The sequence below is a fragment of the Anoplophora glabripennis genome, unplaced genomic scaffold (genome assembly GCF_000390285.2).
Source record: "Anoplophora glabripennis isolate ALB-LARVAE unplaced genomic scaffold, Agla_2.0 scaffold900, whole genome shotgun sequence".
Lineage (NCBI taxonomy): Eukaryota > Metazoa > Arthropoda > Insecta > Coleoptera > Cerambycidae > Anoplophora > Anoplophora glabripennis.
The window spans coordinates 152,192-175,106 of NW_019416993.1; the positions used below are offsets into that span (position 1 = coordinate 152,192).

At 30.8% G+C, this 22,915-nt stretch overlaps 3 protein-coding genes across 5 annotated transcripts in view; 1 reads left to right on the forward strand and 2 right to left on the reverse strand.

The window, feature by feature from the left end:
* Positions 1-8,896, reverse strand: part of LOC108913886 (interferon-related developmental regulator 2) — a 12,317-nt gene extending 3,421 nt beyond the window's left edge. Inside the window, exons 1-6 of the mRNA XM_018719536.1 lie at positions 8,656-8,896; positions 7,020-7,284; positions 6,711-6,912; positions 3,107-3,348; positions 2,810-3,053; positions 462-701 (exon numbers count right to left, since the gene is read on the reverse strand). Coding sequence (XP_018575052.1) covers positions 462-701; positions 2,810-3,053; positions 3,107-3,348; positions 6,711-6,912; positions 7,020-7,284; positions 8,656-8,686 — 1,224 coding nt within the window. The 5' untranslated portion in view covers positions 8,687-8,896. The remainder of the gene's footprint in view (positions 1-461; positions 702-2,809; positions 3,054-3,106; positions 3,349-6,710; positions 6,913-7,019; positions 7,285-8,655) is intronic.
* An 841-nt stretch (positions 8,897-9,737) lies between these two features.
* Positions 9,738-16,339, forward strand: LOC108913888 (beta-1,4-galactosyltransferase 7). The gene is made up of 4 exons (XM_018719541.1): positions 9,738-9,968; positions 10,022-10,439; positions 10,494-10,640; positions 13,232-16,339. Exons 1-4 carry the CDS (start codon positions 9,860-9,862, stop codon positions 13,464-13,466), a joined length of 909 nt encoding a protein of 302 aa, XP_018575057.1. The 5' UTR covers positions 9,738-9,859; the 3' UTR covers positions 13,467-16,339.
* Positions 16,340-16,346: 7 nt separating this feature from the next.
* Positions 16,347-22,803, reverse strand: LOC108913887 (nicotinamide/nicotinic acid mononucleotide adenylyltransferase 1). Of its 3 annotated transcripts, XM_018719539.2 has the most exons (7): positions 22,594-22,675; positions 22,255-22,478; positions 21,851-22,033; positions 21,535-21,636; positions 20,909-21,063; positions 20,527-20,806; positions 16,347-17,455 (listed from the first exon to the last, which is right to left on the reverse strand). In XM_018719539.2, the coding sequence occupies exons 1-7, from the start codon at positions 22,673-22,675 to the stop codon at positions 17,426-17,428; spliced, it is 1,056 nt and encodes a 351-aa protein (XP_018575055.1). In that variant the 3' UTR covers positions 16,347-17,425. The 3 variants fall into 3 exon arrangements, with proteins under 3 accessions (XP_018575055.1, XP_018575056.1, XP_018575053.1); XM_018719540.2 differs by lacking the exon at positions 20,527-20,806; XM_018719537.1 differs by lacking the exon at positions 16,347-17,455 and having other exon boundaries at positions 20,329-20,806; positions 22,594-22,803.
* Between the last annotated feature and the right edge of the window lie 112 nt (positions 22,804-22,915).

A 22,915-nucleotide genomic window follows, 5' to 3' on the forward strand; every position in this document is an offset into this window, starting at 1 on the left:
TGTATCTCTTTAACTATCAACTTTTGGACTAAGGTAAGTTCGGCTAAATCGCAATATTTTTGCTTCGAGAATATATCCATGAATTTTGACCTATTAGCTCAGGACCACCCTATACGTATACAATTTTTTTGTAATTGTATAAAAAAATAAATTTAAATTAGTCATATTTATTTTGAAATTAGAGAAATTAAAAATTTTTTTTTTTTCATATATATTTTTTTAAGTTACAGCTTGCTGGTAATCATTTTTTTCTTTGTACGTGGACCCGTGGACTATAAGATTTTTAACATAAAATAAAAAATGTTCTTTCCTAAACTTTGTGGTAAATAAAATTTGTAGAGGGCGTTTCGTAAATGAACCAACACAGGAGACCTTTAAAGTGGATGCGTGCCAGACGTTCGGGTTTACTCACGGCTAGACACAATCATAAATTTCGAATTTTATGCAAATCTTACGCTTACCTGTCGATACCGTTGCATCTTTCGCAAAGCGTCAGGTGGCAGAATTGAAGTAGGCGGAGCGCCCGCTATTTCGAATATGTCCCTCAACAAATAGTTTTCGGTTAGATGGATATTAATGCTGGGTCCTAGAATGTTGCACAACGACTCGTACTGCTTCCTTTTGGTCCAGGTATCCAACACCAGTACTTCCTTGCCGAGGTCTTTGCCGAACTTTACTTGAACCTCGGGGATAGTACCATTCTGGAAAATTAAAAAATTCGTCCTTATTTGAACCGTCTTCAAGATAATATTGTGATGTAAAAGTGTAACAATGACAACTTTTACTCCTTGAGAATATGACAAACTTACATAATGTGCTGTAAAAGAAAATCAAGACAACACTTCAAGGAATATGAGTGCACATTTTTTAGAAGATATGTATCAAACAAAAAATTTTAACTGTTAATGATAAATATGCTATTCATTGGAAGATCCATGGATATTGTTTTGAAAATGTACTTTCAGCATTAATCGCTGATGAAAATTTGCCTGGATTGTCTCCAAAAGCTTTTGCCAATGAATAAATTTTCATTACTTAAAACGAAGTTGAAAGGGTATGCTAATAGAAAAGAAGGAAATTGTAGTATGGCGAAGAGTATTTGAAAAAAACGGAAAATAAAAATTTACTATCTCGATAAAATATGGATAAGTAAAAAACATAAGAAATATCAAAGATGGACATACCGAGGAACAAAAAAAGTTATGACATTCTAAAGTCTTACAAAGTGCCACAAGGTACCCTGTAATAAGTAACAGCAAAATTATGATCGGATTTCAATTTGTCACCTCAAAAAACTTGCCATCTCCAGAATTTGTGCATTATCAGTAATTTTAAAAATAATGAAAACAAATTTTTCACTTTGACGCCTTGTATCTTTTTAAGTCTCAACTTTTGAACTAAGGTAAGTTTGGTTAAATCGTAATAATTTAATGTGTAGGATCTGTTGTTGTCCCATGTATCATCACTTATGAGAGTATATAAACGATAAAATCGTCATAAACACCTCATAAATGTGCAAAGCTTTTTTTTCTTTTTTCGTTTATATTTTATTTTTATATTTGATTTTTATTTATTTATCGCAGTCGTTACTTCAAATGAATACAATGAAAATTATAGAGGGTGATTCACAACTTATCCAAAAAAATTTGGGAATAGATGCGGCATGAGAAATGGAGTCGATATCGTAAAAAAAAATTGTAAAATCCTTAGTTTCCGAGAAAAAAATTATTGAAGTTATAGTACATTCAACGACTACATAGCTGGACAACTGTAGTATCTAGCGTCATTCGCAATGCACGTGGAGAACCAAGTGGCCTCAGCGACTCCGAATACTGAAATCGGATTTTGCAATCGTCGTTGCGATAGTATTTACCAGTTATCTGTGGTGTTTACAATAGTTTTTTTAGTTAGTTAAGTGTCAAAAATGGTTTGCGTGGATAGCAACTCAAGAGTTGATGGATATTGTTTTAATTTATGGTGAAGCATTTGTGTTATGGTGAAGCAAGACAACATTTGTGTTAGTTCGTAGAAACTGAGTAAGACGGACCCAAATGTGTTTACACAATTTTGAACAATTGTTGTAACATCGGGTATATCAAATGATTTTATTATTTACAAACACAAATTAATTGTATTAATTAATAAAGGCAAAAGTAGTTGAATTTGCGTATATAAAATATGTGCGATAAAATTCAATTTACATATTTCTTTCATTACAAGTTTTTGTCCGTTTTTATCACACCGCCAAGCCGGTCGCATTGTACAATGTCAGGTTTTACAGTGGACCAGTTTCCAGTGTACACACTGGAAGTGTACACAGTGTACGCACAAGTGTATTTTTAAATCATTTTCGAACTGCCCTTTTTGATTTTTTCTTTACAAAATTGTATTTTAAGGGTCCCCTGTACATCCAGAATTTTTATTTTTTGATAAGTTCTGAATCACCCTGTATATCAGGTAGATATGCATATTCCTTATGAAATACACAATGCATTAAAATATATTCATTTCGATTATAATATAATATGCGCTGACCTTGCCGATGGTCATAATAATTTACAAATAACCGGTGCATAAGTCGAAAACTGTCCTTGAAGTTAAAAATAAAATCACGTACGATAAGCAGAAACTGACGAACGAGTTACAATTATTTGCTTTCTCCAGGCTTAAACAACTCGAACGGTGCTTTTTATCCTATAAAAATACGTCGGATTTAATCAATTAATCTTTTAAATAACACTTTAATATCTTTTATAGAAGTTCTAATCGTTTGGAGATAAATAAAAGGGATTAACAGTGAAACGCTCACCTCAACGAACTGCAGGATATCCCTGAAAGTGGCCCTCTGTTGTTTCCTGTCCTTCTTCGCCCTATATTTATGGGAATCGGTAGCGAGCTGTTTGAGAGTCTCCGTTACGTCCAGTGCGAAATCTTCCTCGAATTCCTCATCCTCCTCTCTGCCCAATTCGTAAATCAACGCCAGAGCCTCTCCCGCAGCCATCCTAACCTCCAAATGCGACGACTCCAGAAGTTCAGAGAGTTTCTCTAGAGACCTAAAAGATACCTTTCATTATTTTTTTCCTATCAAATTTTTTTATGTACTTACGGTAGGCTCTTGGTATTGAGCATGCCCCCGATGCTCCCGGGGCTGATCAACGTAAGTAGAAGATTCCAAGTCGAGAGCGCCGACGCGTGGAGGATCGCACTTTCTGGAGCGACGTTGGCCAGCGCTCCATCTCCCTTTAAATAACTAGCGGAAAATATGGCTTGAAGTTGCTGCATCAGTATGATTACTTCGCCCAGGTCGCCGCCGGTCAAGAAAGTGATCGTACCGAGCGCTACGCAGCTCTGAAACCAAAGTTGATGGTTTTTTTACGTCTTAAACTTGTGCGTTCGACAAATTTTGATTCAACAGATTGTACAAGAAATAAAATATGTACTTTAAGGGATTTTAAATAATAAAACTCTTTATAAATATTTTATTCGAAAACCATTTTCTTTTTAAATTTTAAAAATTGACTACCAAACACTCCACAAAATATAAAATAAGTCTAGAATTATTCGTTCCCCAAAAAAAGTTCATGGAATTAATTTTTTTTTCTATAAATACAATTGTAAATGTCAAGTAATTTTCTTTTATAATTAAATATAAAAAAAACTGACGGTACACACAAAAAAAATTGCATTTAGTTCAAGAAAAGCAACACTTTAATGTAACAATTTTCTTGTTGTTGCTGTTGATAAGCCAAATACAGGTTAAAATTTCGACGCTCATTGAAAAAGAACTTTTATGCAGGTTTCAAAAATGGGAAAATATTTGGGGTGTTATTGCTTTATTTTAAAGGTATTGAATTGATTGAAACAAATTAAAAAAAATTCTCTGTTCCAAAAATCTAGTATGCAGAAGATATCCACCGCATAGACAAAGTTTTTAACTGATGATATTGTAAGGAGGCCACTTGAAAATAGGTAAAACGCAGACCTTTCCATAGCAGCTATTTTATGTGTTGCTCTTTGTTAAGTGATACAGGAATAAGTGTAATATCTTATCAAAAAACATATATTTTATTATTAGTCACATTTTTTACTGTATTTTAAAGGTTATAAGTTAATTCGAACCATAGACCTAGTAAACTGTGGACTGGCCCTAGAAAGAGGTCGATCGCGCTGATGTGTGCAAGGCAGATGAAGCTAGTTGAGGAAAATACCGGTAAAACAAATGATGGTACACAGGTATACCGGTACAAAATGCCGTAAACAAACTTTGAAGTAAATGTCATGTATTGACATTATTGATCGATTTCTTGAATTTTTGTGTGACTTAGTTAGTGTATATGAAAGATTTGTAAAAACTAAATATGGTGCAATCGTGTTCTGCGATAAATTGCGTAAAGAAACGTTTAAGTGGAGAAAAAATTAAATTTCATAGGTAGTAAAGTTATGATGGTACCAACATGTTTACACTTTTCGCATTTTTCTGAAAATAATGACCATCAAGTAGAGTTGTCGCTGATGATAACTTATTAGATGCATCCTCAAAATAAAATGTCCTTTTAAAGTCAAAATTCTGCCGCTTTAAATGTGTTACTCTTCAAATTATTTTTTAACATCAAACCGAATATAAAGAAAAAGTTTTAACTGAAATGTACTTACAATGTACTCCAGCAAAAATTCTCTTCAAATAATATGTTGAACAAAGAAAGCATCGACATAGTTTTAATCTATACAGTTCTGCAAAGCAAGAAAGTATGAAATATTTGAAACAACTACGTCAGCAGAGCTTGAAGTAATTTTAACCGATCGAGTTTACAATATGAGGAAAATAAATGGAGAAATACATAAAGAAGGCATTATAAAAACTATTTGGAATATTATAGCAAAAACAATTCAAATATTGTACTGTAATTAGGACAGTAATATAATAAATCCTTTTACATACGTACACTACTGGAAAAAATGAACATTTTTTCTTTTAGTCTCTATATTATTTTTATAAAGTTTTTGAATACGGCCCAACAGAAAAAAGGGGTAAGGAATCGAGTATAGATAGCTGATTTGTTGAATTAAGTGTAACACGCTGCAATCGAAATTCTGTGAACGAAGCTTAAGCCCTTACTAGCTCCATCTCTCTCGCACACGTCTGACCGATTGCCGTTTATATAAGCAAAAAGAGAGTTGGGCGAGTCCAGTGGTTTATAAGGTCTATGATTCAAACCAATACAAAAATATTAATTTTGTCTAGGAAGTAAGGTATTTTTTGCATACCTAAATTTTTGGTATTGCAGAACATCGTTTGATTTCATTTAAAATTATTAAAAAAATATCTATTTATTTAAATCGGTTCAATACCCTTAAAATAAAGTAAAAATATGAGAGATAATAATCAAATACATGTTTTTATTTTAATATTAGATAAAAAATTTGTTAATGGAAAATCGGTTTTAAGTTGCTGTTCAAATTGTTAAAATTACTTAAAAGCTGCTGCACCACCATTACAAAAAGAAACTTTAAAAATGTAAAGAATGATGCGATTAGAAAGTGAAATAAATTAAATTAGAAAATTATGTGAAATTAGAATTCCTTTCTAAAAGAAGTTGTTTCCAACTTTAATTTTTGTACATTTATTATACTCGGTTTTATCAAATATGTTCTGATATTCCAAAGATAACAAAGTGTTTACTAGTAAAATATTTAGAAACAAACAACTAGTAAACATGCAGCAAATGACTAATATTATGAACACAAAACAGATAAACACCGTAATTACATCTACAATCTAATGGTTCAATCCCCACACAAAAAAAAAATCCTAGAATTTATGTAAATGATAAACTAAAATCTACGAGCCTATCAAGGCCAACAAGAATTTTAGCCCAACCTTGAAATCCCTATACATAAATTTTGTTTCAGACGTATATTTATTACTAGAAAAAACTGCTTTATCATATGGATTAAACACTGTCTGCCATAAATATGTTGTTTGCTCTTTGTTTGTTGAATTTCCTAGAACTAGCCTAATTATTTCATGAGGTAGAGATCAAAGTTTACACTCCATTTCAACATTGTTCAATATAAATTAGATAGGTATGTACTTACACACGATCCAAGTATAATAAAAATAATTACTACTCCGACTTGAAATATTTTTTAAAATCATATTTAATATAAAGCATTGACTATTTTTATAAGCACTTTGTTTATATTGTGAATTTTAGTGTCAGTGATCCCTGATATTGAGACTTAGTTTAGGTGAACTACCTGATGTGAAATGACAACATAGTACTAGGCGGGCAAAAACAACCCCATCCAAAGTTAAATATTGTATTATTTTATATAAAATATTGATAATTATGTTTTTTCTTCTCAAATTTAAACCCAACAATGGGCAAAACCATATATTTTTTTACTTGTCTATTTGATAGTAATGGAAAAACTAAGCATATTTATTTTCCAGAATTTTTAGGAGCTCGTAAAGTAATTAAAAAAAGGATCAAAGTTTAAAAATTTAAAGTCATCAACTGTGATATTAACAAGTTTAAAGTTTAACATTTTTCAGTAGTGTTGTAAAATATATATTTGCTGGCTAGTGCATTACTTTGACTAGACAATGGAAATAAAAATCTAGAAAAAAATAAAAAAAAAAATAAGATTTTAAAATTGAACATCTCCGATTTCACTAAAAACAAAAACAGCATATATTCCTTACTTACTTTGGCTCTCACGGTAGCAGAAACTGTATTGTCACAAATTGTGGTAAACAAAACGGGTTTGAGCATACGGTAGATTTCTTCGCTAGTATCTTCCCCGCCTAACTGCACACAGATGATCGTCGCCAGTTCAGCAGCTGCCGCCTTCTCTGATCCACCACCTTTCTTCAAACTTCTCTCTATGCTGTCACAAATTGTGAAGTACCTGTCGGGAAGATAATAAACTTTTGAAAAGCTTATCGAAACGAACATTGTTAAACTGATTAAATAAACATTTTTAAATTTTCGCGAACAAAGACTGGTTTCTCGTACCTGTCTCTAATGAAGTTAGGTATGTATTTCTTCACTAAACCTTTGGCGAGTGACTGGAAACAATTTGTCCGTCCTTGTGACGACTTCTGTGACAAACCGTCGAGTAATTCGCATAATTTTTCCTCGAATTGTTCCTGGGCTAGCTCGCTGCTTTCCTCGCCGTCTTCGCTGCGAGTCTCTGAGCAGTTACTTATGAGACTTAGGTTATCATTATTATTGGAATCGTCGTCGGAAGAATGTAATGAGCCATCATTACGATTACGATCTGAGAAAGGGACAAGTTATTTTAGGCATTTTAAACATTAACACTGAATTGTAATTTTTTTAAATCCACATTCTCTTTTTTTCAAATTGTGGATTAACAAATTGAAACTATTACATATATTGTTTTCGACAAAGATATAAAGTTCACACAAATTCCAGAAGAAATTGATAGTATTGTTTGAAGCAACATACCTTAATTTATATTTATTGTTTTTTTAAGAGAATAATCTTGTGGATGATATTTTTTTTGAGTACACCTGATTTGATATAAATACAAGATAATAATAGGTACAAGTAAACAATTTTTAGAATTAAATTTTTTTCTGAATATTTCTTTACATTGAGTAGGTACCTTGTATATCTGATAATGATAAAATCTATTTACATAGAAATATTAAAATGTATTGCTTTTTCATTATGTACCTATACATAGGTATTTTATTTCACTATTACACAAGATGACTCATGTTCCAAGTTATAAATATTAATAATTTGGAAATTTTAGAATTCCTACTAACAGAAAAAACACATGCAGAAAGCACTTGCAACATAATTTTTACATTAAAATAAAATAGTTTCATTATTAAATATAGGTGAAGGTCACTTTCTAGCAAATACTTATTAATCCAATTTGTAAATAGTAATTATTCTTGTAATTTTTATTTATTAAAAAACTCGTCATATGTAATTAAATATTGAATATACAAGCACCACCTACTCCTAAAATAACACTAACATATTAAATTTAATCAGTCATGTTTCATTTTGGAAGACCCGTTTTCATTATATAATTTTGCCTTGACACAAGAAACATGTAGTGTGTAGTAGGTATATACAACAAGAAAATGAACTACTGTAATAGACCTAGAAATATTTACTTTTACTTTCCTTATGCTGTAAGTATTAGGGAAGAGATGTTAACAGTATATTGTTACATTTTGCATTACTAAGAGAGAAAGTAAACTTATGTAATGACAATATAATTTAATTTAAATTCACAATTTAAATAATTTCCGCCATCAATTTACATAAAGCTTGGAACGACCTGATTCAAATATACATGTTTAAAGTCTACCCGTCTAAATTAAGACATTGCCCAACATGACTCATTCAAATTTCGAAAAGCCTTTAAATATTTCACGTCAACAGATGTTTATATTGAGATTATTGAGGACGTGAAACTATAAATTAACAATGAAAATGTTAATAAAGAAATAACAAAGGTACCATATGTCACAATTTTCCACGAAAAAATGCAATCCATTTATGAGAATTTGACGTCCCAAAGTAGTAATAAAATTAAGGAAAAACGGTCTTAACGCAGGGTCAAATAAAGCTCACTACCTAAATCAAGATGAGTGTGCGTACTTACCAGACCTCCCTTTTCTCTTTCCTTTCGGCATGGTCGAAAATTAAATAAACTTTTTCTTAAATTTACTAAATAAAACAACTAATTTAACACTTGATCAAGACGGTAAACTGTTTCTTAAAGTATTTTGTCCACTTATACTCAACACTTGACATTTAACTTGAGATAAAATTGTAATAAAACTCAATAACATGTTTCCAGTTGAACACGAGATGATCAACTTTGCCTGTGACCGCGAAATGGTGCAGCTTTATAAGAGAAGCTAGTTGCACGATTGCGCAATGGTTTGCAATTTGAAAAAATAATCAATAATATGTTTCTTCATATTGCGAAAGTAATTCGGTTCATTTAGAGAGTGATTTTCTACAAATTAGTTATAAAATATTTCATTTTCCACTTATTGTTTGCATGTCTAAATTAATTAATGGAAAATAAAATTTATAAAGAATAGCAAATTTATATTGGCAGCACTGTTATAATTTGGTTCTGATTTCTGATTATAGGAGTTTTCGGAAACTGAACTGATATCAGATGGATAAGTTACAGTTCTTTTCTGATATCTTCGAGCAAGTATATGCTCGAAGATTAATATTTTATTTAAAAAAAAATATGTGTATCTAGTTCTGACAATTGTCTTTGATTGCTATTATCTATATATTTGAGAGTGACGTAAAATTTAACATTAAAATCTTGTCAATAATCTTTTTTCAAACATTTTAACTGGTTTACTTTCTGGGCGACAAGATCAGTTATTCTAGATTCTAGTGATCGGTTAACAAGAACACAGTTTTCGAAAAGCCAAAAAGTCTTTTAGCGTTGGTAAGTTACGTTTCTTGTAAAAATTACAGATATAAAATCGTGGTGGAGGTTTAAATTTTGATGTGTTGTTGAGAAAATTGTTGGTTATTAACAACAGCTGTGATTTATTTATCTGACAGATAAATAAAACATTTAATTTAATTTAATGATCCGTTTCATTTTTAGCCAAAGAAATATTTTAAAATTAACTCCTTCGTAGTCAGTGAAAGTGAACTGCACTGAACTGAACTGAACTGATCAGGACAAGAATGTGAAGGTTCCTATGATAATAGGTTATGTTTGAAAAATAGGTTGGAAAATAGAATAATTCTTTGTAAAGGATAAATATTAATAATAGTCATGTAGTGCAAAGAACCAATATGCTAGGATATATTTAGAGGAGTACAAAATGGTACGGGCGAAATATGTGCGTTTTTCTTTCACTGGTTACTTGGTCGTACTCATTTCTGTGATGTTTATTATTACTGTAATTTTAAGTTTTAAATTATTGACAATTGGTAAATATGTTACCAAAACTTATAATATTTTAAATAATTTTACTTATTTGTAGATCAGTGTAACTGTCTTGTGCCAGACATTGTTAAATATGGAATAAGGCCAACGACTAAATTGATTAGTTCTAAACATAGGCTTGCAGTATTAGTACCGTATAGAGAACGTTTTGAAGAACTATTGGAATTCGTCCCTTACATCCACAATTTTTTAAATAATCAACAGATCTCTTACAATATTTTTATATTAAACCAAGTAGATGCATATAGGTTTAATAGAGCATCACTGATTAACATTGGCTTTCTACATACCAAACATGATTTTGATTATATTGCTATGCATGATGTAGATTTACTGCCTTTAAATTCTAATTTATCGTACGCCTATCCAAAACAACCATTCCATTTAGCTGCTCCAGATTTGCATCCAAAATACCACTACAGTAAATTCATTGGAGGCATTTTATTGATCAATCGGTAATAAAAACTTGTGGTTTCTTTATTTTGAATATTATTGTATTTTTTTTGCAGAGAACATTTTGAAATAGTAAACGGGCTATCAAATAGGTACTGGGGTTGGGGGCTAGAAGATGATGAATTTTATGTTCGTTTAAAAGACGCCCATTTGAATGTTACCAGGCCAGAGAATATTTCTACTGGAGTTAACAATACTTTTAGGTAAAGTTAAACATTGTGAATTGTATGTACAGGTACACTTAATTATGGATAGGTGGAGTCAAAATATTTATATTATTTACTTTCTGTTTCAACAAAATATTGGGTAAGAAAGTAAAATTTTTTTCTTTTGTTTTCCTGTAAAGTTGGTCGATAATGGTTTAAAAAAATCATAGGCAACTGTTTCAATCACAACTTTACATCATGTTTCTCAATAAAATTGTTTTTCTACATTTTCTAAATGAAAATAAAGTAAATAGTGTGTTAGATTTGGAAATGTAAGGAAATTTATTTAATTTTTATGGAATTTTTTAAAATTCCAATTGTAATTGGTCGAGAAGGAAACTGCTGACTAAAATGGTGTAACTATTTCACATTATTTCTTGAAAACTGTCTTTTTCTCATTAATAACTATGTATTTCCCTTCATTACCCAATTTTTGCCTAGAATTTCCCATCAACCTACAACTTCCTTGCATTACCTGGTATTTCCCTTGAATTATATCTAAAACTAGGTGATATTATATGTTATGTACCTCACAATGTCCGCAGGTAGTCTAAAAAACATTTAGATACCCAGGGTCTTTTATAAAATGCTGTAAGCTGTAACCCCAGCTTTTCCTGGACCGATTTTGATACAGTGTTAATAGGTCCAAAAATATTATATACTGACTCTTATGTAGTATCATCATCACAACATTTTTTTGAATGACTACTTTCGAGACAAGCTTCTCAGTTGCTAATGGGCCAAAGTCACTGATAGATTCTACAATGGGAGTAGTTCGAATAATATTTTCTTGAAAAATGCTTCCGTTTCATACAGGGTGTTAAACATAATCTGAGAGAGATAATTCTCTATTGAAAAAGCTGCATGTAATATTTTATTTGCACTCTTCTTATAACTTGTTTTTAGACAGGGTTCGTAGCGGCCGGGAAAACTGGGAAAAGTCAGGGAATTCGTTATTCTTCATAAAAAACAGGGAATAGTCAGGGAATTTTAAAAATATTCATGAAAGTCAGGGAATTTGATGTTTGCAACTGGAAATTTTGTGAAAGCCGGTCCTGGGTTCTTGAAAGAGAAAACTATTTGTGGTTTTGAAACCTTTATAAGAGGTTCTTAGGGTATAAAAAGATTATGGGCTCCAGTCGAGAAAAAATTTAATGCATAAACACCAATTAGTATGTGAAAATGAACTACGAGTGACCTGGATTTTATTTTGAAAGTCAGGGAAAACCTGGAAAAGTCAGGGAATTCATTCTTACTTTTGAACTATGAACCCTATTAGAGACTTGAGACTTTATTAGGAAACTTTTCTATTTACCTAACATTTTTTATATGGTCAATTGCGTTTGAAATATTAACAGTTGAAAATCACTTTCCTTTCTCTGCCTTGAAATAACAAATGGAATTAAAGAATTGTTTATTATTTCGCAAAATTATTTACAATGGACTAATTTTGCACAAATGCACCAATCTGTGCACAAAATTTTTAAATGCACAAAGTTTGTGTAAAAATATTTGTAAATTATAACATTTTAAAACACAATTCGAGAAAAATGACTCAACTTTTAACATATTGAAATTACTTTAAAACAATAAGAAAGCTAAATAACAAAAGTATTACAACCAAAAGTTCTTTCTAGCAACATCTGAGATTATATTTCTCATTAATGACTATTCCCACCCATTTTTCATAAAAAAATCTAAAATTTTGTTAAATTACAAAAGAAATTGCACAAAGTTTATATGTATGTACATACTTATAACTGTTTTTTTTTATAATTCTTAGTCTGATGAATAATCAAGGCTGAATTATTCTTAAACTATATTTCACAATATTTTTTTAAAACTGCAAAACTAGTATATTATATTTATAGGATTGTCTGCCCAAACAGAATACACAATATTGTGCAATTTATATGTTTGCATAATAATAATCACAATTTTGATTATAATATAGTTATAAAACAATGTTTTATATTATTTTCTAAATACTTTTACAATTTGTTGTAATATATGGTTTATTGTTGATTAATAGATTAATATTGGTTTTTATCAGTTTTATCTAGAACTAGAGATAAATTACGGGTTATAAATATAAATTTATTTATATTTTTTTAGTATTAACATTAGCTTTATTCCTAATGCATTAGAAACAGTTTCGAACAGTCGGATGCAATCGAATTTGATTCAGAACAATTTTGAACCTTATGCAATCCTCATTTTCTAGATACAGGACGTTAGAATTAAAAACAAGTTATATTCTGAATTAGAGATGTTCTGGATATTCTTTTTTATTTCAATGAAAAAAGATCACCGTTTTATTAAAAAAACGTGCCGTTTTCGAATTATTAATTTTTAATAATAAGTTAGGACCACAAAGTGGAGTAAATCAATATTAACTGCAAACTGCTCTTTTCAAATAAAAAATATACAGAAACATTTTGCTATAAATATGACTTTAGATACAATGTGATATCAAGAGTTCAAAAATATTTATCGCTCAATTCTTTAATTTTCCAAGCATCTCAAACATTAATCCTCTGCATTAGATGTACATATAAATAACAATTATAATCATGTGAACATTGTAGGCATATCCATGGGAAAGATAGAAAAAGGGACACGACGAAGTGTTTTAATCAGAGAGAAGTGACGAGGAAACGTGATAGGCAAACCGGCCTTCACGATGTCCGATACAACATTTTGGGCTATAAAAACTTGGAAATCAACGGGGCACCTGCGACTATTATTAATATACAGTTAATTTGCAACCACACTGCCACTCCTTGGTGTGATTGTTCTCCGCAGAAGTCAGCTAAAGTTTAGAGATTATTTTGTTAAAAAAATTTAAGGCTGCTGCGATACATACATATAACTCGTATGGATATGGATATTTAATAGTTGAACATATCAGTTTACAAGGGAAACATTTAAATTATCTATTTTTCTTGGAAACAGTACAAATCGTGTCGGTGTTATTTATTTATTTTTATTCTTTTTTTTTTTTTATAAAATTAGTTATGTTTTAGTTAAGTTTGTACATTGCTTTGTAAATGTATTACAAAATTTGTGATATTCGAATTCTGGATTTCTATACACAAATATTCAAATTTTCTACAGAAAATATCCGTTTGATGTTTTAAAAAAAAGAGGCAACATGTAAATTCTAAATAATATTTGGCGCTTATTAGTTTAGCTCTAATTTATGTAGTGATTAGTTGGATCATGGTAACGTTTGTTTAACCAATCATGGTTTTCAGAGTATAAATGCAAGAATGACCATTATGTATAAATAAATTTCTGTGATAGTTTTTTACTGCGATTATTTTTAAGTCTTTTAAGGTTGCTATGAGGTGGTTAATTCTAATATACAGGGTGTTTGGTAAGTCGATGCATGCCTTGCGGTAGGCTATAGTACAAGTGATTTGTGATACATTTCCTTAATATTCCGAAAACACTTCCGCAATATTTATAAATTAGCATTTTTTTATTAAAACTTTATCACCCTGTAGATCAGAAACTAAGCGTTTTCGGAATATGGTATATTTAGGAAATATATCACCTCTGGAAGGAATGCATCGACTTATCAAACACCCTGTATATTGCATGATTATATCAGGATCTGCGGAGATAATTAAGTGCGGGTTATCTTACTTTGGAGGGATATATACCGTGGAGATTTCGGTTCGTTCAAAGTAACGCAAGGTTGTGGAATTCGATGACGAATATGTCAAAAAGAGATTTCTCATTGAAGTTATTAAATTGAAGAAATTTATTTATTCAATCAAAAACAGAGAAATCAACCTTCTATATTATTCGGACACTTTTTTGTGAATTAAAATATGCCGTAGTAGTGTTGTAAAATGCTAGAGAATTTATTTTTGGAAGATTTTCATCAAATACAAACGGTAATAAATAAGTGTAAACGCAAAGAATCTGCAAATTTATGTTTATGATATAATGGTTTATAAAATTAAAACACGAAATATTTTACATTTTTTGATGAAAATTTTCATTATTTTTGAACATTCTCCAAAAAAAGGTCATCCAGTCTAGTAGTAGTAGCACGTTATTTATAGACAAAATTGTTATAAAATTAATTTTTCAGAATGAAGATTTAAAGTTATCAACACTAAATCGCTTAGTTAATTTTGCAGGTTTTAGTTTTAGGTGATTTTTATTAAGCAATTTTACTATACCTGTTAAATCGAGTCCAAATAATAGCCAAGGATCATAATTTTTAACCAAGTTAAGAATTAGATCAATTGTTGAAAAATACGACTATCAATTCACCTGTCGGCAAGTCCCTGATTAGGATGCAAGAAAAACCGAGGAACCTTTTAATATACAGGGTGTCCCGAAATTAATGCAATAAAATTTGGTCAAATTGTGATCCAGTGCATATCATGATTGCCATTTTTCTTGAAAACATTGCGTTTTACAAAAAAATATCAAGAAGAAAAAGTTTCTAACATCAGTGGCTGTCTAGGGAACTAATAATTTTTAAGAAATTCAAATATACCATAAGGGGGCCCACGAAAAAATTTCTTAAGGGGGGAGGGGGGGGCAAAAAGCGTAGCATCAGATTCCACATTTTAATACCCGTGTACCAAATTTAATGAATCTCGTACAACAGGGTTCTGAGATATAAAAAAGATAGGGAGAGGCAGATTTCGGGGGGTTGTAACTCCAAAAGAGGAGGCCACTTGGCAAAAATCAAAAATACGGATCACCTAAGAATTTGCAACCAAAAATTTGTTGCATTAATTTCCAGACACCGGGTATATATATTCTTTTATATTAAATGCTTCTTCCTAATATACATATAGAGACATGGGCGAAGTTAAGGGGGGGCTTGGGGAGGCTAAGCCCCCCCCCCCAAATCCGAATTAGCCCCCCCAAAAACATTATTACACATACACATCAGAACAGAAAATAAAAAACATACTTTTTTGACAAAAAAAATTGTATAATTTAATAACCTCATACTCGAAAGTTATTTTAATCGAAGCCAAGTCGGCGTCACTGCCCAACAGAAGTCGGAATTGATAAAGAGGTTTTAAAGGCAGAAACGACCGTAATAAAGAACTGTGTCAGGAAACGGGACAAAAATATTAGTATATCCGATTTCCATTTTTCACACATTTCCAAATTTTAAGGTCAACCGTGGGTCAAGACCGATTCAGTTCTTTAGCACTTGCTAACATTGAAAGTGACATTTCAGAATCCCTGATTCTAGACGATATTCTGGAAGAATTTATTTTAATAACTTTTAAAATAAAATTATTTGGCTTTGAAAAAAAAAATTTTTTTCATTTACTTTTAATATTTATGGATTGGTAGAAAAATATGCTTACCTTACTTTGATACATACACAAAAATAAAATGAAAAAAATATATACATTTTTTCATATTAGGGCTTTAGCCCACCCAGATCCGATGACTTAACTTCGCCCATGTGTATAGAGACAATTTCCAGATAACATATTCATAGGATTATAAGATGTAACATATCCGATTTGGTAACCTATCCTCCGATATTATTTTTTTTACGTTGCTCATTATTTTAAAACGTTTCTATTTAATGTTTCGGGAACGAAAACATTATTTTTTAAAAGTTATCAATTAAATTGTGATGTATGTTGCCATATCCACAAAATGTGGTAAAACGTTTATTATTAAAGAAATAAAATGCAGAAATAGTATCTAATACTGGTTTTATTGCCTTTATAGAAAACAATGTATAACATATAAAATATAAAAATGCCTACCTATAATTTAATATAAAAAATATTTAAACTGAAAAGCTAAAACAATATTTTAGTAACAATTGTGGTGATGTACGCTATCACTTATGATAAATCTCAGTCACAAACTAAGTACATTTTTACATCTTATGGTGAGTTTTAAGTTTTTTTATGTTTTGAAAAGTATATAGTTAGTATATTTTTCAATATTGTACATGTAACCCCTAGAAACTATTCTAGTTTTTATTATTTTTTTTATATGCAAAAGAAAATAAATTATTTTAAAAATCGGCATCGAAAGAATCGTCTCTTCCATACAGGTTCTCGCTACACTCAGATAAATATTTCAATACGTTTATGTTTCACTAATTATAACAACCATATTTTAAATATTTTTTTCTTATAATTAATGTATTGAACATTTTTTTACAATCATTGAGAAACCACAGTAGAGGCGTTTACAGAAAGAAATGATAAAACATACTCGTAAAATAAAATACCATGATTATTTTACCATCAATCATTTGGGTTGAAATCAAACGAGGGCAAAAAATAGCATTAGTACAAAATAGCGATTTTTCTAAGCTTTCAGCATGCTATTTTACAAACAAAAACAATTCAGCTGACATTTTAAACGTATACCATAATAGTACACTGCTACTACTAAGAGAATACCATTTCTAACCAATCTAAATTAATTTTTTTATGACGTTTCAAATATTTAAGCTTATCTTGATATTTATATTGTCAGTTTAGGCCATACGATTTTTGCCAACTCCCAAATTTCCCCTTAACGAATAAATATTCCAATTAGCATTTCAAATTTCTGTCAATTCATGAAATCTTTGAAGTTTTGTTGTAAAAGATTAAACCAAATATAGGATGTACAATAAGGTATTCTTTAAGCGAAAGTGCCGAAATAATAAAACTGATATATTAAGTTCACCTTTGATTAATCACATGCTGCGGTAAGTACGACATTTGAGATTTATCACTAACTGGGGTGCAAGCATGGCCCCAAGATCATTAGAAGATCAACTAGAGACATGCAGGTCGTACTAGAGATGCCTGAAACAGAAAGACATACATGCTACACCAAATTATTACACGGGACGTAGAAACATGCAATAATAAATCTATGTTACATCCGACTGAACTGAACGATAACACAGCCATTATTAATACTCCAGGAATTCGCGACATGCAATTTCCGCGAGACTTACTGAAATAAACTATAAACTAGCAAAACATCTGATTATTTGATTAGATAGTAGAAATAACAATTATTTTAATGCAAAGTAAGTTTTATTTTATCATAAGTCGAAGCAGGGTTGTCACGTAGTAAATTTTTTGAAAATAGTTACCTATAAAGGGTGTGAAGAAACAAAAAGGCGTTGTTAGTCCACTTAGATTAACGAATTGAAACAATAGAAATCTTAGTTTTTAAATGTAATTTCGACACATACAATTGGCGAGCAAGCAGTGGCGGTTTTACCATAAGAGCTGCGGAACTGCAGAACACATAAAATTTTATGTATTTAATCATATTAAATATCAACAAAATATTTAAAGAATCCAAATGTACTCGCGCTAAAATAAATCTAGGAGCTTATATACGCTCCTTAATATATGCAACCTCATATACAAAAAGTGTGCACAGCGAACAGTTAGATGCGTTCTTTGTTTTTATTGGCTAATCAGGCATGTGACCCAGTACACTTTTATATGGGCTTTTGTGGCTGCAACGACAGCCACTGCTGCAGTAAACGCAGTAATATTTGTACGTGGTATGTGGTGGTTTATTTCTGCGAGTGGCACGTGTGAATATTTTCGTTTAGGCGTATACGGATATTATAGTTATTAAAATGAATAGCGTTTCGTTTTTTAAAAAAAATTTTATTTGGTTCTCTGCCTTATGAGGATAAACTAAAAATAAAAGAATTAGGTGGGCCAACACCACACTTAATATTGAAGTTAGTGGAACAAGCCGAAGTAAAAGTTATAAAAGACAATTTAACAATAATGTATACACAAAAGCAGAGTGGGTGTGCGGGTGTGATTTAAAAAATACACTGTTTTGTTTTCTGTGCTTACTTTTCGGTGGGGATAAAGCATAGATATACAGTGTGAAAGATTTAAGTAATTTAAGTTATTAGGTAAAATAAACATAAGTCAGTTAGATTCTGCTTATTGGGACAATATACGGAAACACAATGAACAGGTAACGAAAAATTGTTATGTATTATCTAAAATCATAGACTGCATAAAATTTTGCAGAGCTTTCGAATTAGCACTTTGCGGATACGACGAGACAGAAAATTCGGACAACCCTGATGTGTTTCGTGGATTCATAAATTTTAGTGCAGATCTTGACGACATTAAAAGAACATCTAGCCACATGGGTATGACCAGGATTTTCTGTGATTGTACCGGGAATTAGCTGTATGGTCCCAGATTTCGGATTTGTACGTATAACTCCCAGAATATAATATATGTAAATACATATATATAAAAAAAAGATAAAGAAAACATCATAACACGGCAAGGAAAATTAAAATTCGTTGAATCGTTGGTAAATTTCACAAACGATTTTTTTTGTTTATAAACAACCTTCAATAATTTAATAAAATATATTTAGTTTATTCCAATTTATTTATACCGTCAGTAGGTAATTCGTGAATAGATATTTCAAAAAGGTATCAATTTCAAAAATCGTTCTTGTGAAAATCTGTATTTTTGTATAAATGGATTGTTTCTTGAAATTAAGAAGTGCCGGGAAAACGCATGACATTGAAAATTTTAAAATTTTTCGCCTGCGGCACCATTTACAGGCTCTCTGGGCACTTCATATCCCGGAATTCAATTAAACAAACGTAACAATCCTAAGCAGAACACATTCAATCCATGTTCATGCACCGCCACTGCGAGCAAGTGCTTCAAAGCAAAATCGACCTGTTTTTGTGGTTAAACCTTTTTTTTCCATAGTTACCTACTCTCGGAGAAAACATTATTTCGTTGTTTGAAGCTACATTAATTTTTAAACTATATAAAATGCACAAACATCGAACTATTATTATAGTTAAACAATAAATATACTTGGCAACCCTGCTTCCGTAAAGGTATCTATTGCAAAGGTTTTCTTTAACAAATAAATAATTCAAAATCACTTCGATAGTTACGTATTTGCAGAATAACTATGTACAAAGTACTAAATTCTAAATCATGTACATGCTACTTTATTAGGGGGGGAATCAGACAATAGTACCCTTATTTTTTATTTTTGAAAAATTTTGAAATTAAAAATCAATGTTAGGAACTAATTATAATTCCTTTATTGTATAGAGTGTAACACTAAGTGAGAGTCAGTTTTAGGAGTATTCGTCGTGTTCCCCAGAATTTTTAAAAATCAAATAAATAGGCGAGTTATAATTCGTTTTTTGATATCAGAATAAGCATAATTGTAAGTAAACTAATTTGTTTTAAAATAATTATTTTTGCTATATTATAAAATGTAGATTAATATAAAATAAATACAAATTTGAAAATGTTTTAATAAAAAGTATTGTTACTCTTTACTTCAAAGCACTATATTGACCTAGTTTAGATGAACTACATAATATCAATTCGTGTAATGTGAAATGATAACAGGGCATTAGGTTGGCAAAAACCAACCGGTCAACATTAATTCAGTGAAACGAGAATGGCCAAAGAATGACTGCTTCATTTTATTAATTTTATTTTAACTTCAGTTTACTGGTTTACGAGGTGTTCGTAATGTGGTAATGATACAGTATGTTTGTGTGAATTGTTAAATTTCTGTGATATTATGAAAAAAATAATCAACACGTAGAGAAATTTGTCGTTTGGATTTCTTTTTACAGGTTAACCGACACATATCTATTTAACATTTTTACAAGACATTTACAATACAAGTAATATATTCAAACTATCGTCTCAACATCACTAATAACTTGTATCCCATGTTTTGTGAAAATAAACTTGATGAGATTCTCGTCGCATCCTTTATACTGTTTTAAATTAGAGTTCGATTTGCTGTGTTTCAAACCGCCTTTACTCTCGATTTCGTCAAAATTCGTATAACTCTTTGAACTCTTTAAAACTTGTTCGTCTTTACATACCTCCTTATTTTTAACTTCGTCTCTAACGATCTTATGTTCGCCCGAACTCTCGGTAATGATTTTTACCGCTTGACCTGGGTGTTTCATGTTGTTAGCTGTGTTAGTTTTAGTGTAACTGTCGACTGTGTCGATTGACATCCGTTTGTCGTACGTCTGACGAGAGAACAGGTTATTATTACAAATATACATGCAATTCGTAGGGCTCGGGGATTCCATCGGCACGTCTGAAGGCGACGGTGTTAGAAATACAGAGCTTTTATTTGAAGGCATCAAGTACTTACTGATTTCCCACGGAAGGCAAGAATAATAATAAAAAAAATATTATACATACATTCGGGAATATTTAAGTTCAACAGTTTCGAGTGATAAAAATGTAACTTACGTTTTTTCCGACCCGTAGAGGTTATATTTGTGGATGTATTCTATGACGAGATCAGGCAGGAGGTACCGGACGGATTCCGACCTTCGAAGGGCCCTTCTTATTTTTGTAGAACTTATTTCATTTCTTATCCATTCGGTAACAATCACAATATTTGACTAAAAATAATTGGTTATTAGTAGATTTCTTTTTTTGATGGAAAGTCGATAGCACTATACTCTGATGCAGTTTGAATGTGATATGTCAAGTAGTTCTGTCAATTTTGTTTTTTTACTGTGGATAATGTTAGTGAACAAAGACTGCCTAAAATTTGGCGCTACCAATGGAATTTCTTGTGTTGAATCGTTGAAAAAGTTGGGACAACGTACGGTAATTCAATTTTACCGACAACTCAAGCATATAAATGGTTGAGAAGTGGTTGATGGTCTAATCACCCTTCGACATCTTCAACTGAAAAAGATGTCGATATGATAGGTATTATTGACAAATTTCAGATACTTTTTTGACGAATATATTACAAAGAAAATATTAGTTTTGCTAAAGAAATCTCTTTTCACTGTGCAACTCTTCATTTTAATATACATACTAATAAATAGTCAAACTGTACTGTAAAATACAACATTACTTACCATGTATTTAGTGAGCATGTCCGAGTTGTATATAAATTCCAGTGGATTAGAATTCCATCGACTAATAACCACAATCCCATGTTGACCTACAATATCCTCGATCTACAAATTTAAACAATAACAAATAAATAAAATTAGTAACTAAAAATGGCACAAATAAATAATTACATACAATACTTTCTTAATATTGAATAGAGGTAAACTAACACATTCTGCAAGTAACATAATTTAAAGGTTATTTTAAAACAAAAAAAAAAAACTTTTGGACCCATATAAATGGAATATTTATTGTAAAGAATAATCAGAAAACACATACATCTTCATTTGACCATAATCCAGGGGTCCCAAAGGATTCTAGGAGATCTCCACCACACAAAAGCTTGACTTGAATAGGTCCTGTACAACCATTTTTAATATCATCCGGTATCCAATTAATGTCGTCTTCATTTACGTCATAATGGTTATTGAGAGACTGATTTAACACTGCATTTATACGATTCTAAAATAACAAGTTTTATATGTTTAATCTAAAAGAAAAACAAGCTAGATGATTTTTTGAATGTGCAATGTTATGGCTAAATTAGTTCATGTTTTAGTTTTAAGAGGTAAGTAATATCAGTAATCTCATAAAAAATCGGATGTAACAATCTAACATCTTATCTTTAATTTTTAATTGTTTGAATTATTCTGAACTTAAAATAATATGGAGATAAGAAATACCTGATGATATTGCAAAACTTGTCGTGTCCGACACCAAGATTCTTGTTTACATTCCCAATCGGATAAACCAACCCAGTCGTGATTTTGTAGTGCCATTTTTATCATGGTAATTCTGTGTGTTGCTGGTTCCAGTTCTTTTTTTCCATATGCATCATGCACTGGAGATACAATTCCTCCAACAACTATGTATGAGCCTAGTCGGTGAAGATGGTCTCTTGCAATTTCTGAAAGAAATCAATAATTGCCTAATATTAAATAATATTATCAAATATGTGATAATTCTTAATACATGAATTAATTGCATGCATCCAGTTATATTAAAAGAAAAGAAATTGTTACCAAACATTCTTAAGTGCATGTTAGTTGGTGGATTAAATGCACCGCAAGCCAATAATACAACTTTTGTCGGACCCATTTTCATAGATTTAATTAGTTTTACACTCTTTATCACAATATGATTGCACTAGCCAATTTAATCACATTGAAACCAAATCTTTAAAAGATTTAAAAAACTATTTTGCTGATAAGTAATGATATGACATTTCACCTTGACAAATGTCAAATCACTAAACGTGCGAAGTAGTGGTGGGCAAGATCCGCATCATACGTATAAATCATACGGATCTCTAGTGGGAATCGATTCATGCGGATCCCGATGCAA